Source organism: Manacus vitellinus, unplaced genomic scaffold, assembly GCF_001715985.3.
Source record: "Manacus vitellinus isolate BGI_N305 unplaced genomic scaffold, ASM171598v3 scaffold_63_pilon, whole genome shotgun sequence".
In the NCBI taxonomy this organism is placed as follows: Eukaryota; Metazoa; Chordata; class Aves; order Passeriformes; family Pipridae; genus Manacus; species Manacus vitellinus.
The window spans coordinates 20,703-35,913 of record NW_021940711.1 but is presented as its reverse complement, the minus strand read 5'-3'; the positions used below and the strand labels follow the sequence as shown (position 1 = coordinate 35,913).

The following is a 15,211-nucleotide window of genomic DNA, read 5'->3' as shown; positions in this document are numbered from 1 at the left end:
CCAGGTTCCTGGGAGCAGGAGAGCTGGTTTTGCTCGAAGCCCATGCTGGGCTATGGAGCCTTGTCCTGCTGCCATGCCCTGCACTGCCACAAACAGAATTTCTTGATTCCAAGTGAATTTCCATCTAAAAGCAATGCAAACCCCTCACACAGCTCAGAAAAGGTTTTAAAAGATGTAGAAACCAAACTAAGCCAAAAATCAATATCTCCAGTTCTTAAGTGCCCACATAAAAGGGCTTTTGTCTGTGATTTTCCATCACTGGAATTAGCCACAGGATTGCCCAGCAGCTCTCCAGACCCTTTGGCCTGACTCCTCCTGCTCCTCAGGACACTGGGGACTCTTAACAGCACATCCCCTTGCATCACAGTTAAGTACCTCCCAGACTCCCTGCCTTGGGAATCATATCCACTCTCCACTCCTGTACTTCCATGGGCACGATCATGTGCTGATATTTAGCACTTCTGTCTCCCACCCCAGACTGAAAAGAAAGGTGCTTTTCTCATATCCAAAAACTAAACCTGCACATGAGGGTTCCCCCCCCATCCCTTTGTCTCCTCTTCTTCCCTCATTCCATCACACAAAGTTTTTTCTCTAATGACACATTTCTCTACCTTTGCTTTCTTCTTTGTAGCTCCTCACATCTATTTATTCCTCCCTTCTCATCAGCTGCTGTCTCTGCCTGGCTACCCATTCCTCCCCCTTCCAGCTCTGTCTCTGCCTCCTACACAGGCAGCAGCACTTGGGAATAAGGTTTTGTGGGAGACAGGCTTCATTTCCTCCCTTTTTCCCCCCCTCCATGCCATTTCTGTTTAACAATCAGTGCCCTTTCAGGGAGGTTTTCATTGCCAGCAGCTAACCAGCTCTTTCTCAGGCTGGGAAAAAGGAGCAGGCACAATAAAACCAGGGATAAAGGAGAAAAATGAAAAAAGAAAAGCCTTCCAAATTCCTGCTGCTGCAAGAACTGGCACACAAACACCACGGATCTCCTGGGATGCTCCTGGTTGTTGCAGCTCTCAAGGTCAGTGCAGTCGGACTCACCCAGCTCAACAAGCTGCCCTCAGCCTGAGCAACAGGCAGAGGGGAGAACAGCTTTCCCTGGCTCCCTGAAGGGCACCTTTTCTGCCTCAGTTCCCAGCAAATTAGCAAACACATCTATTCATCTGTCTCCTGCGTGCGCAGATGAAAGCTGCATCAATCCTGCTCCGAAGGAGCGGATGAGTCATTGCCAAGCTGTGCCATAGCACTGCTCCGTCAGGATGGCCTCTTCCCTCTGCAGGGACCAGCCCCATCCCATCGCCAGATCCTCTCATCTTCCCCTCCTGCTTCAGTCTGGAAGGAAAAGTCAGTCACTTCGCAAGACCAACCAGCTGCTCCGGGGTGTGGGGTGTGGCAGGAAGCTCAGCCGTAGGGTTTTCCTTCTTTTATGGAAAGCAGCACACTTCCATTGGGTCCTCAGCTGCCACACTGAGATGGTCAGCCAGGAAGGATTCAACCAGCACAGTGGGGTTATGTATCAGGATTTATCCCACCCCAAAGGTCCACCCCTACACTCCAGGTGCCCTCTGGCTGAAACCATCCATCTCAGAAATAGCTACGGACGACGTCTGAGCTGGAGCAATGCTGGGCAGAAAGAGCCAGAGATGGCAGGAAAGACTAAGATTATACCCTAATCTCCTCTTCCCTTCTTTGCCATTCCTACATGTCTGGAAAAAAGGCACTCATTAACTAGTGCACACAGCAGACAGACCTGTGCTCTCCATAAGGAAACACCAGTTGGCACCAAAGGTGGCTGAGCGTTTCTCTGGCACAGGAGAGGGAGCTCCTTTCCCAGCGCTCTCCCCATCCTGCTCTCCTCCACCTTCTTGTCTAACCCCTAAAGAATGCAGCTGGGACCACCCTGTCCTTCAGGAAGTGTCCTCAGGGGTCTGTGCCTGCTCCCTCTGCCACGTGTGGAGTGATCTGTCAGGGCCGGAAGGATTTGTGTCCAGTCCCCTGCCCCTTCCCAGCCTCCTCCTGCAACTGAGCAGCACATTTTGTTTCCCAGCACTTCAACTCTCCAGTTCCAATGGGAGAAAAATAGCATTTCTCCCCTTTTCTGAGCTGCTGGAGGAAAAAACACGTTAAAGGCAGGGAGATGCCAGGCAAGCACCCGAGAGGAGCGACGGCAGAGTAGTGACTAAGCCTTTCCTGTCCCCAAGAAGTGCTGTGAAGACAGATGAGGTAATGCACCGCCTCTTGATATTACCATAAATATTAAAGCAGCTTTACATAAGGAGCTTGTGTTCGCTCAGCTGCCGTGAGCAGCTCCCCAAGGAGGGTTTTAGCTCCCTGCCAGGCTGTTTCAGCCCCCCACTCCTGACGCAACGCACAGCGAATGTGATGAAACACAACGCAAGCACCACGCCAGCGGAGTCACTTGTCACAGATGCTTTTAAACAGCCTCAGTGCACCAGGAACAGGCTGTGCAGGAGCCTGCTGTGCTTCCCAGCCCTCCCAGATCCAACCCTTGGAGACAGCAGCACCAAGTCACAGCAAACACCATTGACCCACTTCACTCTGATGAGATATTTATGAATCCTTTTCCCAATCTGTTGTTTGCTACTCCCCACATCCCCCCCCTCCCCTTCCCCGGCCCTGGATTAAACATTTCCCTCTCAAACAAGCCCTTTGAATCTTGACATGGAGACTGTCAGATGCTGAAGTATTTTAACAGTGGCAGCAGCCTCAAATTGCTGCCACAGGGGGAGATTTGCCAGCACAGCCTCTGCTCCGTGGCTGCGGCATTCCTGCGGCTGCTCCGAGTCCCAGCACACTCACCGCTGGTCCAGCTGGGGCTGGCAACGACCAAAAACCAGCATCCACCACCCCCACAGCCCCCAGAGCGTGGCCAGGACCAACCCCTCCTCTTTCCCACTGTCACTGAGCTGTGTCACCTCTCCCAGCCCGGGTGATTGGGTTATACCTGGCCCCAGCGTGAGATGTGGGAACAGGACGGGCTCCTGTGGCCCAGCAAAACTGGCAGCTTTTGCTGCACAGGGAAGGGCTGTGGGATGCAGACCCCGGGTTACCAACTGCACAGAGGTGGCTGGTAACACTGGTGCCAGTGTCCTCTCTGGAGGCTGCCCAGCCACGCTGCCCACAGAGGTGACACAGCACTTCAGACTCCCCGCCAGGAAGAGCCCAGAGAAAGGACATTTATGGTCTCTTCCCACACCATGACCTCTGCAGATGACAAGTTCTGAGCCAAGTGCCACCTCTGCAAGCCACACACCTCCTGTCCCCAGAGGCCTCCTGGGATGGACGTGGCAGACATTTTATTCTCCGAGAGAGGGAGGAGGCGTTGCAGACACACCACACTCCTGCCAGGGGCTAAGCTTTTGTTCTTTTTGGGTTTTTTAACCCCAAACACAGCTCCAACCTGCCCTGGTAAGCCCCCCCTGGCTGTACACAGCCACGTACACAGCAAAACCAAGGCATTACCAAAACAGCCGTGGGAAACAGGAGGTTTTGTGCTCCAGCCACGTGCTCCGACTGACGCCCGCGGGGGTGGGCACCGAGGTACACCCGGCACGGCCCTGACCCACTGTTGGTGGGAGGATTCACACCTGGCAAGGCTGTACAACCGCCTGGTCACCAGTGCCACCAGCCCCCACCGTGCAGCTGCACCCTCGGACACATCTTACAGGAAAATAATTTCCAGGATTTGAGAGGATGTGAAAACACTTTGCTGAGATTGGGTTGGAAATACCCCGCTGCAAAGCCTGGCTCCTCAGGGCCCTAACACAGTCCACGTGCCCCCAGAAGAGGGTTCAGAGCACCTCACTTTGCTGTGCTGGCCCAGCTTTAATCCTGGGTTTGATCCCCCCTCAGACACAGAACTAAATGCTGTTCTATTTTTTGTAGCAGAACAAAATGGTAGCTTTTACCCTTCAGTAGGTCTTAAGCCTCTCCCTGGCAGAACTGAGCACCCCTCACCCCAAGACAGAAATTCAGGGAACAAAGGAAAGGACTGTCAGCAGGATGACTTTTTTTCCATGGCGGTTATTTGTCAGGACACTGTATCAAAGCACTGGAGTGGTTTCAATAGGGAACAGGTCGGGAGATGCAGTAGAAGATGTGCAGCAGCAACAGGAATCATGGAGCTTTAACCCACGAGTGTGACACCTCACAGGGATATGGGTGCATCCTGCACCCTACCCTGGGCACCTCCCCAGGTCTTGACTTTTCCAAACACACTCATTTTGGGTTTTTATAATGCTTTTCCAGCCCTTCCAGAGCCAAAAATTCAATGCCAGGGACTCTGTGGCACTGGGGATGAGTTACTGCACTGAGAGGTGGCACAGCCCTTCCTGGGGGCAGTCTGGGACCTCCTGTGACACCAGAAGGCAGGTCACCAGAGCCCCAAAGTCCAGGAGAAGCCAGCCCAGGAGCCTCCTGCTATTGAAAAGGTAACAATCACCCCACCAAGCACAGCTCCATCTCTTGGCATCAGCGACTCTCCCTCCTCCAGCTCCTGCAGGTCTGCACCATGTTGGCTCTGCTCAAGCATGCAGAGGGAGGTTACAGCCCAGGAGGGAGGGTACACCCCCAAAATGCTCCCCAGGGAATAGGGATTTCCCACATCCACCCTAACACCCTGGCTGGGGCCATGGGGCAGGGCTCAGGTCTCTGCTCAGCTCTGCATCTGTGGTGCCAGCTCAGGGATGACATGACAGGGTCAGCGAGTGTTCCCTGCCTCTTGGATAAGGGTGGACATCCATTCCTTCCCACCACAAAGCACCGCTCCTTACCCCGAGCCTGCCAGCACTTGGGAAAAGCCTTGGGCAAGAGGACAGATGCTTCCAAACTGAGCAGCCAAAGGCCAGTTCCCAGCTGCAGAAGGCTGGTTTCCTTTCTGATAGATCTTGCTTCTAGGGCCTCTTCCTGAGGCCAGTATCCCAAATTCAGTACTCTCAAGCAAAAAAGGATGAGGCATGTATGGGACACAGTAAAATAACCCCAACCACTGCAGGAAGCAGCAGAAAATTTATCATCGCTCCCCAGCTTATGGGCATCCATCCCTTCTGCCTGATGCAGGATCACACCAGCCTTTCATGCCATCACCCCCTTTGCAGCTCAGCTGTGGCCAGCAAAAAGATTCTGGAGGCAATTCCACACGTGCAGAGCTGGGTCTGGAATCTGGCAGCCCCCGGATCTGCAGGCGTCAGCCTGGAAACTGTTGCTCTGCAGCTGAAACGTAAGAAGCCACTGCAGGCAGACAAGGGGCCAATTCCACACGAGGCAGTGACCTTCCAGGCATGCTCCTGGCATGCTCCGGGGTAAAACCCATCCCTTCCCTTGTGCAGCAAAACCAGAGCGCTCTCATTCCCTGCAGAAAGCTGGGAATGAGATCTGGGAAGGATGGCCAAAGCTCCTCCAGCATAGAAATCCCTGCCCAGAGAGCTCCATCCCTCCCTCTGCCCTGTCTGCCTGTCCCTACACCCAACCCAGGATGGGGAGACTGTGCCAGGGCACTCGCCAGCCTCCAGCGGAGGGGATGGATGCAGAGGGATGAGTATCCAAATGCAGAGGAAATCTGGAATTTCTTCCCCCATCCTTCCACAGTATCACGGGGTTAGAGGCTGGTGTGGAGCACCGTGGCTGAGAAAGGACAGATGGAGAACGCTGAAGGTCAAACCTGTGAAGGTCAGACTTTTGGAGGTCAGGCTTGAGATGGAGCAGGGAGCTTAATCCAGCGGAGTCCATCCTCCCTCTCCTGACGGCATCCTGCCCAAGCCCCACCCAGGAAAGCGGGGCTGCGCCGGGGGGCGGCCGCGGGGAGGCTTCCTCCTCTTGTCCCAATACCCAAGTTTTTCCAAGCTGACCTCGATTCAATTTTTAAAAAATCCTCCTTCTTCCCCTTCCCCAGAAGCCACCAGGTAGGCAGAGAAGTAAACAGGAGCGAATAAATCAACAAGTCCCTGCAAACACGGGGATGCACATGGGTGCGCAGAGAGCAGGGACTGAAAAGCCTGAGACGTTCCCAAAGCGTTTTCTCCCTGGAAGCGCACACCGTGACTCAGGAGCCCTGGTCTGGTATCCTGCTCCCTCCCACCCCTTTCGGTGCAATATTCTCCCTTAAAATAGGCACTTATTGGCTCTGTCATCTTTCTCCTTTTTGGTTTTGGGGTTTTTTTTTGGGGGGGTGGGGCAGATTTCCCTTTGTGAGCTCCTTTCCAGCACAAGCCAGGGGTCATATCCAAGGATAACCCCCCTCCTTGATATCAAAGCTCCCCTTGCCTAACAAAACACCCCCCTTTCCTTGGAAAAGGTGAGGGCTGAGCCAAGCTGCTGGCTGTTCCTGGGCACGCTTTCCTCCTGCCTCGGCACTGACGGAATTAAAGAAGAGCCATGAAATCCAGGCAGAGCGAAGGGCAAGCAAACTCACGCAGATAGGAGAGAAAAAACAAAACAAAACAAAACCAAACAAAAAACAAAACAAAACAAACAAACAAAAAAACCCAACAAAAAACCAAACAGCTGGGAAAACCGCTCAAAACGTTCCAAGGAGGTGTACCAGCTTTCCTGCCAAGGCTGGAGCGGTCTAGCCGGGGATGCTGCTCCCCCTACTCCCTCCCAGCAGCCCTGTTTCCGGCGCATGGCCGGCTCCTTCCCCGGCCGCTCAGCCCTTCTGCCTCCGGAGCGTTTCTGCCGCACCCGGGCCCTCTCCTTCCCCTCTCCGGAGCCCGGCGGGGCAGCGGGATCGGCAGCGCGGCTGGGATCGGCAGCGGGGCTGGGATCGGCAGCGCGGCTGGATCGGCAGCGCGGAAGGCACTGCCCGCAGGGGCAGCAGGTAGGAGGGCAGCGGGAAGCCGCAGGCAGGAGCAGGCAGGAGGCATCAGGAGCTCGTGCGTTTGCAGGAACAGCCTTCTCTGCCTGACTTCAGAGAGCAAGAACGCGGGAGCTGAGGGCACGGGAAGGGAGCCGCTCGGGGCCAGCCGTCCTCACCGGGCTCCTCGTTTTGGGTTAAAAAGGCGCGTTTTGCCTCTGGCAGGGAGAGCTGTGCGGGTCCCCGCTCCAGAGCCGGCCGGCATGGCAGCCCCGGCCTCCATCCCGGGCGGCTGCGAGGAGCTGGGCACCTCACCTTGAGCAGGTGCTCCGTGTCTCTGTTCGCTTTGTCACCCCGGGCGGACATCTGCACTCCCCCTGCGAGGGCCGGGACCCCCGGCCCCTCCGCCCCTCACCCCCCGGCCCAGCGCCATCCCGTACCTCTGTCCTCCGGCTGGACGAGTCACACCTCGGGAGCTGGCTCTGCGCAGAGAGGAGGGAGGGAGGCAGGCAGAGGAGGGGGGGAAACTTGGGAGTTTCCCACAATGCACCTCTGCAGACTGCATGAAGATGGAGAGCAGGGAGGGGGGGAGAGGGCGCTCCAATCCGGAGGGAAGGGCTGGGATCTGGGGAAGGGGGGGGGGCAGGATGCCAAGGGGGGACCGCAGGGTGGTTAAGGCAGCCCAGCTGCATCTCCACATCCCCTGTCGTTTGGGGCTGAGCTGGCTCAGCAGTTCAGGGCTGTCCCTGCAGTGTTGACCCCTCTGCCTGCTCTGCTTGTTTCTTCTCCAAATCCTGCCTGGGTTTGCAGCAATTACAGGGAACAGGGCAACAAAGTGGGGGGGACATACTGGGCAGGAAAAATGGGAGGGGGCCAGCCTGATAAATTGGGATGCCTGTGTGTAGACCACAGGAAAAAGGCCAGGATAAGGGATTTCCAAGTGAGATGATCCCCAGCAGGGAGTTCAGGATTGTACTGCTAAGGAGAAGCTCTGCTTAGTGGAAGGAGGACACTGAAATGCTGCACCTTGGGGTAGTTTTGTGCCAGCTCTGCTTCCCTTCTCCCCAAACTCCTCCTCACCCTAGGGTGCTGGAGTCTGCCCCCCCTTCCCAAATTCCCAAAAGGTCTGGGAGAGGCTGCAGGCAGCCCAAGGCCAGACTGGAGCTGGGCACACAGCCCGGTCCCGCTGCGGAGCACTGTCATCCAGCCAGGCACTGCCAGGCACAGCCTGCTCCTCCTTCTCATCCACACCAGCTAAAAGCAAAGAGCCCTCCCTGTTACAACCTCACCCCTCCAGCCAGGCACAGGGCTCAAATTCCCATGACTGGGTCACATCCTGCTTGCATCCCAAACCACAGCAGGTTCTGGGATTGTCTAGAACTCTTTCTAGCCCTTATTTCAGAGCAAATCAGGCTGTGTGCTGCTTGCCCACCTTCCTCCATCAGTAGCTTGGGACCCACTGACAACCCTCATGTAATTTTGGACAAAGACTTGATATTTTAAGGAGATTACACCCAGAAATCCATGAGAAACAACTTTGTCAGCTCAGCTGCCTGCAGAATAACTCACTTCACCTCTGTGCTCACTGAGTTTCCTCTCTCCCATGAATGGCAGCCAGGCATCAGCTCAGCCATGGACCTACTCAGTGCAGAAGGGCTGAAACTCCAGAGAAAATTCAGGATTTTGTTCCTTGACCCTCTCTGACTCTGCCAAACTGCCCACCAGATCCAAGCCAGGTGCGTGTCATGCCTAAAAGTACTCAGGCTGCTTAAATCCCACTGTAAAGGACAATTCTGCCCTCGTTTGAAGTGAACTGCAGAACAAGGAGCTGGATGCAAGAACCCAAATCTCCCGGGAAAGGCTGTGCTTCCAGGGGCTGGTTTCAGATGCAGCTCCCCATACCCCCATGGAGCAGGGATGAGCAAGGTTATCCTGCTGTAGTCCTTGGCTCCAGGAGCTGGCTGGGCTCAGACAGGCTGACACGGATGGGATTAGCTGTGGCTGATGCTGATGTTCCCTCTCTTCCCTGTCTGGTCCTGCACCCAGCAGTGCCAGCACTTCCTGCTCTTCTAGGGGCTTGTGCCAGGCACATCCAGGACCTTTCCATGGCTGCAAACAGCTGCTCCCCTTCGTAACGCCTCCCAAATTTGCTGATTTACTGCCAGCAGCAGAGAGGGGCTGAATTCCTGCAAAGCTGGTGGAAATCCACAATTCAGTGCAGGAGAACTGCTGCTTCCAGGACTAGTAAAACCTTTCTGCCACTTCTGTATCAGGCAGGAATATCCTCAGCGTGGCAGGAGGAGGGAGGGAGCCTCCTGCAAGTGGAAATCGCCAGCTCCGTTCCCCAGAGCCTGGATGAGCCGAGGCCAGGGGGTTCTGGCAGCAGTTTCCTTGTGTTCACACATGCTGCCTCTGCCTCAGGAGATAAACAGCCCCACGTGATGCTTTCAGAGGCCTCAGACTTGAATTCGCATTATATTTAAATTCTGAATTTAAAAAACGTATTTTACTGAGGTGGGAAAAAGGGAAGCAAAGGAAATGAGCTGTAAAAACAATAACCTCCCCCCTACCCCTCCCCATGGCAGGGGCAGGGCTCCAAAATCCCATGGCACCAGGCATGGGAAGGACCCCTAGAAAGTGGGTCACATCCCCCCTAATGCAGCACAGGCACAGTGAGCAGCAATCCAGACCAAGACACAGCAAGGTGAAAATGGCTTTTTCAAGGTCAGAGGGAGTGGGAAACCTTCAGAAATGGTGCTGCTGGATTTTCCTCCTCCCTCCCAGCTCACACCACACCCCAGGAGGAGTTAGCAGGGATAAGGACAGCCCTGGCTCCTGGGCAGCCCCCCTACAAAACCCACTGGGGGACGTTGGGGGCAGCAGCATCCTAGGGAAGGAACATCATGGAATTGTTCAGGTTGGAAATGCCCCCTGAGACCATCGAGTCCAGCCATTCCCCCAGCACTGCCAAGGCCACCACTAACCTGTGTCCCCAAGTGCCACATCCTCGTGGCTTTTAAAACCCTGGGCAGCCTGTGCCAGGGCTGGACAGCCCTTTCTGTGAAGAAATTTTCCCTAATATGCAGTCTGAACCTCTCCTGACACAACTTGAGACCATTTCCTTTAGAGAGAAGCAGTTATTCCCAGAATTATTTGATGTTCTGCAAGCAGGAGATGTTTGACCCTGAGGAGGGAAATAAAGAGTCAATAAGGAGTCCTTAAATTCCCAATGTGCCTTAAAACATCCTTTCTCCCTTCCCCAGTGTCCCTCAAAGACAGCATTGCTAAACACATCATCCTGAAGCATTTTGTTTTTCCATCATGGAAAGAAAATTATCGCTCATGGAAAATAAAATCATCAAGAGGGTTACCCCCTCCTAATCCAGACACAGGTACCCAGTCCATAAACTAGAGCAGGAAAACCAGGAGATCAGGTCACAGCACAGGCCCACACTCATTTCATCCCTGAGCATTCAAAGCTCCTAAAGGAGCCTCTCTCCTTTCCTAGAGCCCCAGTTACAACCCATCCACGGCCGGAGAAGGAGGAAAGGGCTACACAGCAGCAAAACCCAGTGGCTGTTTGGGCAGCAGCCATTTCTCCTTGCCTTGAACTCCCGGGAAAGCAGGATGAAGGACGTTTCTCACAGTGGAGTGACTTGCTGCAGCAGCCAAGGTGGGTTTACCTGGCAGCAGAAAGTTCTTGCAGTGAAAATCCAAGCCCAGCTACCCAGGAGGGGCTGTGAATAGCCTGGAATCCCTGAGCAGCCTCCCCACCTGCTGCCATGGGCCTGGGCATTCCCAGTTTGAGCAGTGCTAGGGGACAGTGTCACCACCTCTGTCCAGGCAGCTCATCCTTGCACTGAATTACACGGGCTTGTAACTCCTCGATAAACGCATTGTTTAAAATCATGGAATCACAAAATGGTTCGGGTTGGAAGTGACTTTAAAGCTCATCCAGCGCTCTCAGCACTTCCCAGGCAGGCAGATCCTTTCCTCCTGGGATGGGCATTAAGGATATCTCTGCAGAGCTCCGTGCTTTGGAGCCAGGAGCCCAGGCAGTGCCTTTGTCCCCGGCAGCATGAGTGGAAGGGGACAGAGGCTGCAGCTGGCCCCAGGCAGTTGCATTTGCTCCCAGGTGGATGAGGATGGTTGAAACGGGTTGATGGATCAGGATGTTGAGGGCACCCAGGAGGAGAACCCCTGCAACCCTAAACCCTCACAGATTATGTCCTTATTGCCTCTGCCAGACTTAGGAAAGGCCTGAGCGTTGAAACGAGTGTCCATTGGTGTGTCAGGAGTGCAGTTGGGCTGGCTGGGAATTCGTCTGGGCTTGGAACTGACTGTTCTCATTGGCACAGAGTACAAGCGGAACTACAGAGAGCACGTGGTCCGGGAGTTCCTCCGAGACGGAGCAGGGGACTCCAGTCGCGGGGAGAACCCATCCATCCGCAGCCACTACACCGCCCTGACCATCGCCAGGGAGCCTCGGAGCGGGCACGGAGCTGAGCGTGGAGCTGTGGGATGTGCCAACACCAGCAATGGACCAGCCACCGTCACCGTCACCGCACAGACGCTGTTCAGACCCGACGAGGACGGGCAAACACCGCGGGTCGTGGTGCTGGTGGGGGCCCCGGGGATGGGGAAGACGACGACGGTCAGGAAGGTGATGGTGGAGTGGGGAGAAGGGACCCTCCACGAGCAGTTTGACTGTGTCTTCTGCATTGACTGTAAAGGCACTGCCCTTCCCAAGGAAGCGAGCGTGGCAGACCTGGTTTCACAGTGCTGCCCTCACCAGCGAGTGCCGGCTGGGAGGATCCTGGATGACCAGAAGATCCTGTTCATTTTTGATGGCTTTGAGGCCCTGGGATTTTCCTTGGTTCAGCCTGAAGCTGAGCTGAGCTCTGACCCCAGGGAGGTGAAGCCGCTGGAAACCACCCTGATGAGCTTGTTGAAGGGGACTGTTCTCCCAGAGGCTTCTTTGCTCATCACCACGAGGCCAACGGCTCTTCAAAGCCTGGGGCGGTGCCTGGAGGGGGAGTATTACGCAGAGATACTGGGATTTTCAGCAGCCATGAGGGAGGAATATTTCCACAGATATTTTGAGAATGCCAATAAAGCTAACATGGCCTTCAGGTTTGCCAGAGGCAATGAGATCCTCTACAGCTTGTGCATCATCCCCATCATGAGCTGGACTGTCTGCACCATCCTTGAACGAGAGCTTTGCAGGAAGAAAAACCTCCTTGAGTGCTCCAAAGCCACCACAAGGATGACCATGTCTTACCTCTCCCAGTTACTGAAGCACAGGGACAGGGACAATCCGCAGGTCCTCCAGAGGTTTCTTCTCCGGCTTTGCTCCATGGCTGCTGATGGCATCTGGAAGCACAAGGTCCTCTTTGAGGAGAAGGAGATCAGGGACCGTGGCTTGGGCCAGCCAGACCTTCTTCCCCTCTTCCTCAACGAGAAAATCTCAAAGGAAGGTGGAGACCACGGGAAGGTCTATGGCTTCACCCATCTGCACCTCCAGGAGTTTTTTGCAGCGATGTTTTATGTTCTGGAGGACGATGAGGAAACGGTCAGTGACTTGGGGGGTCTTGAGAAGGATGTAAGTAAGTTACTAGAAAGCTACAGTGAGTCCAGGAAGGATTTGAATGTAACAGTGCAGTTCCTCTTTGGTTTAGTGAGCCAAAAATCCATAGAGTATGTGGACAAAACCATTGGGTGCAGGATTTCACCACAAGCCAGGGAAGACTTGCTGAAGTGGTTTCAGGGGAGGCACAGGAGCATCTCCCACCCCAGCCAAGCGCTGAAGATTTCGGAGTTGGACACTTTCCACTTCTTGTTTGAGATGAATGAGAAGAGCTTTGCACAAAGTGCGTTGGGTCCTTTCAGTGACCTGGACTTGCAGGACATGAAGTTGACTCTCTATGACCAAATGGCACTTTCCTTCTGCATCCAGCAGTGGGCTGGGCTGGGCTGTGTCACCCTCCGGGGATGCTCCTTCCACCAGCAGGATCCCAGGGTGGAGCTGGATGCGTTGGTGCCCTGGTAAGTCCTGCCCCTCCTTGCTTTGGTGACCCCAAACTGCAAAGATTTCTCTTCCTCTGCCCCAAAGGATGGTTTTTAAAGGCATTTCAGCTCCTTCCACCCAAACACCAGCCTGGCCTTTCCCTGGGGGTTTAGTTCCTCAGTGGAGGATTTTATTTATTCTTGGGGAGCACAAGGAGCATGTGGGCTCCCCTGTCCACAGCATGTTGTGGGATTGGTGGAGATAGAGCATCTTGGCTCGACTTCCCAAGCCTGACCAGACCCACCTGTGTGCAGGTGGGTCCCCCTTCTCACAGGCAAAGGGGAGATCCCTGATACAGAAATGTTAAGTGCACCCTGTGACTTAAGTCACCCCAGGTGGCTCCAGAAGTAACACTTGTGATCCTTCCCACCTCCAAAGCCACAGAGGTCCCTCCCGAGGAGCCCTCCTACGAGCTGAAGGCTCTGCTCGGGGGGCTGTGTGCCGGTGTCAAAGCTGGGAGCTCCTGGCACCAGTGAGGGCTGCCTGTGCCCCACGGCTCTGTCCCCCTGCAGCTCTGGAGCCTCGGGAGCTGGAGGACGTCCTGGTGCCACCGCTGAGCTGCGGCAGGAGGAGCTGCACTGCCCCATCCACCTGCTGTGCCAGGCACTGCAGCACGCAGGCAGTGCCCTGCGGGTGCTCCGGTGAGAGACGCGCTCGGCGCTGAGCCCAAACCGCGGCTGGGATGGGGGTGTGGGTGGGGGCACCCGAACCGGAGGGAGTGGTTGGGTGGGTCGGTGCCTGGCGCAGATAGGGCCAGGGCTGTGTGGGCACATTGGTCACCCCTCCGACAGTGCCCCGCTGCCTCCTGGCGCGACAGCCAGGCACTGTGCGCCGGGGTGAGGCCGGCCGCGTTGGCTGTGGAGGGTTGGTCCCTGGGGTTTGGTGGGCGGGCGACAGCCGGACGGGTGTGCTTGAGCCAGCCATTCCCCGATGGCTTCTCCGCAAGCTGCAGTTGGTGCCGGCTGTCCGAGAGCTGCTCGCGAGCTGGCGGGCGCTGCTGGCCGGAACACCCAGCCTGCGCAGCTGGAGGCTGGGCGGACGGCGCGCTGGGCGACCGCGGCGTGCGCCTGCTGTTGCCAGGAGGGCTCGGCGTCCTGGCTTGCCGCCTGCGCGTCCTGGCGTGTGAGTGGCCCCGGCACCCCCAGAACCCCCGGCCATCCCACAGCATCTCCCACAGCTAGGAGGCGAGGAGTGGGGAGGTGCCCTCAAAAGAAGTCCCCTTTGAGCGTGGAATTGGCCCTCTATCCCCACTTATCCCAGGGCAAGGAGCTCCAGAGCAGCGGCACCAGGGTGGGGACTGTCACCATGGTGGGGTGGCACCGGGGGCCCTCAGACATCCTGGTGCCACTGGATGATCTTTTGCACGGGTTCCCATCAGGCTGCGTTATTCCCGCCTCACCAGCAGCTGCTGTGAGGACCTCGCTGCCGTGCTGGGCACCAGCCCGTGCCTGGAGGAGCTGGATTTGTCCTTCAGCGAGGGGCTGCGCGATGCCGGGGTGCAGCTGCTGTGCCAGGGGCTCCAGCACCGCGCCTGCCCACTGCAGACACTGCGGTAAGGGGCCAACCGGAGCTCCCTCCTTCCCACCTGGAACAGCTCACCCGCCGGATGGTCAAACCCCCCCTTCCCTGTTTCCCTGGTCCCACAGGCTGGGGAGCTGCCGGCTGACGGGCGCCTGCTGCCCAGCCCTGGCTGCACAGCTGCTGGAGGGGCCTCATCTCACCTGCCTGGACCTGAGTGACAACGATCTGGGAGCTGATGGCATCCTGCAGCTCTGCCAGCAGCTCCGGCATCCCGCCTGCCCACTGCGGACCCTGGGGTGAGGGCCCTGGCACGGCCCCTTTCCATGCCCAGCATCCCCATTGCTGGGGGCACCAGCATTCTGGGTGGTTGAACACCTCCCTCCTAACAAGGTTTAACACCTTCTCCTCTTTTCCTCCTTCCTCCATCCCAAGGCTGAGCACAGACGGGTTAAGCCAGGACGTGCTGCAGGAACTGGCCACTCTCCGGGCCCTGAAGCCCGATCTGAAGATCAGGAACCTCCTGGAGCATGATGTGCCAGAGGTGGGGGCCATGGCCCGGCTGCCCTGCCACCGTGGGGTCCAGCCAGGCGGCAGGAAGGCACTTCCCTCCTTCAGGAGAGCTCCAATCCTTTAGGAAAGGTCCTTCCAAAAACCAGAGCCATTCCCAGCCTAGTTCTTGGTGCTGCCATGTGAGTCTGAGCCTGTGCCACACAGGGGGGCACAGGGAGGAGACCCTGCTGCACCTGCAAGATGTCCAGCTCCTGTCTTCTCCTTTTTCCCCACAGTGTTGGTGGGAGTAACTGTATGGGTTTGTC

At 56.3% G+C, this 15,211-nt stretch overlaps 2 protein-coding genes across 2 annotated transcripts in view; one reads left to right on the top strand and one right to left on the bottom strand.

Annotated features, from left to right (window-relative positions):
- Window positions 1-7,359, bottom strand: part of CEND1 (cell cycle exit and neuronal differentiation 1) — a 13,854-nt gene extending 6,495 nt beyond the window's left edge. Inside the window, exon 1 of the mRNA XM_018083398.3 lies at window positions 7,249-7,359. The gene's annotated coding sequence lies outside the window, so the exon portion shown is untranslated. The remainder of the gene's footprint in view (window positions 1-7,248) is intronic.
- LOC103760015 (NACHT, LRR and PYD domains-containing protein 12) lies at window positions 7,066-15,211 on the top strand. Its single transcript, XM_029963781.1, has 8 exons — window positions 7,066-7,132; window positions 10,317-10,481; window positions 11,167-12,853; window positions 13,388-13,516; window positions 13,822-13,995; window positions 14,254-14,427; window positions 14,522-14,692; window positions 14,829-15,211. Exons 2-8 carry the CDS (start codon window positions 10,436-10,438, stop codon window positions 15,028-15,030), a joined length of 2,583 nt encoding a protein of 860 aa, XP_029819641.1. The 5' UTR covers window positions 7,066-7,132; window positions 10,317-10,435; the 3' UTR covers window positions 15,031-15,211.

Coding starts and splice junctions, on each gene's coding strand:
- LOC103760015 (XM_029963781.1), top strand. CDS start 10,436: ATGAAGGACGTTTCTCACAGTGGAGTGACTTGCTGCAGCAGCCAAG. Junction 10,482..11,166: donor GACTTGCTGCAGCAGCCAAG/GTGGGTTTACCT, acceptor TCATTGGCACAG/AGTACAAGCGGAACTACAGA. Junction 12,854..13,387: donor CTGGATGCGTTGGTGCCCTG/GTAAGTCCTGCC, acceptor GTCCCCCTGCAG/CTCTGGAGCCTCGGGAGCTG.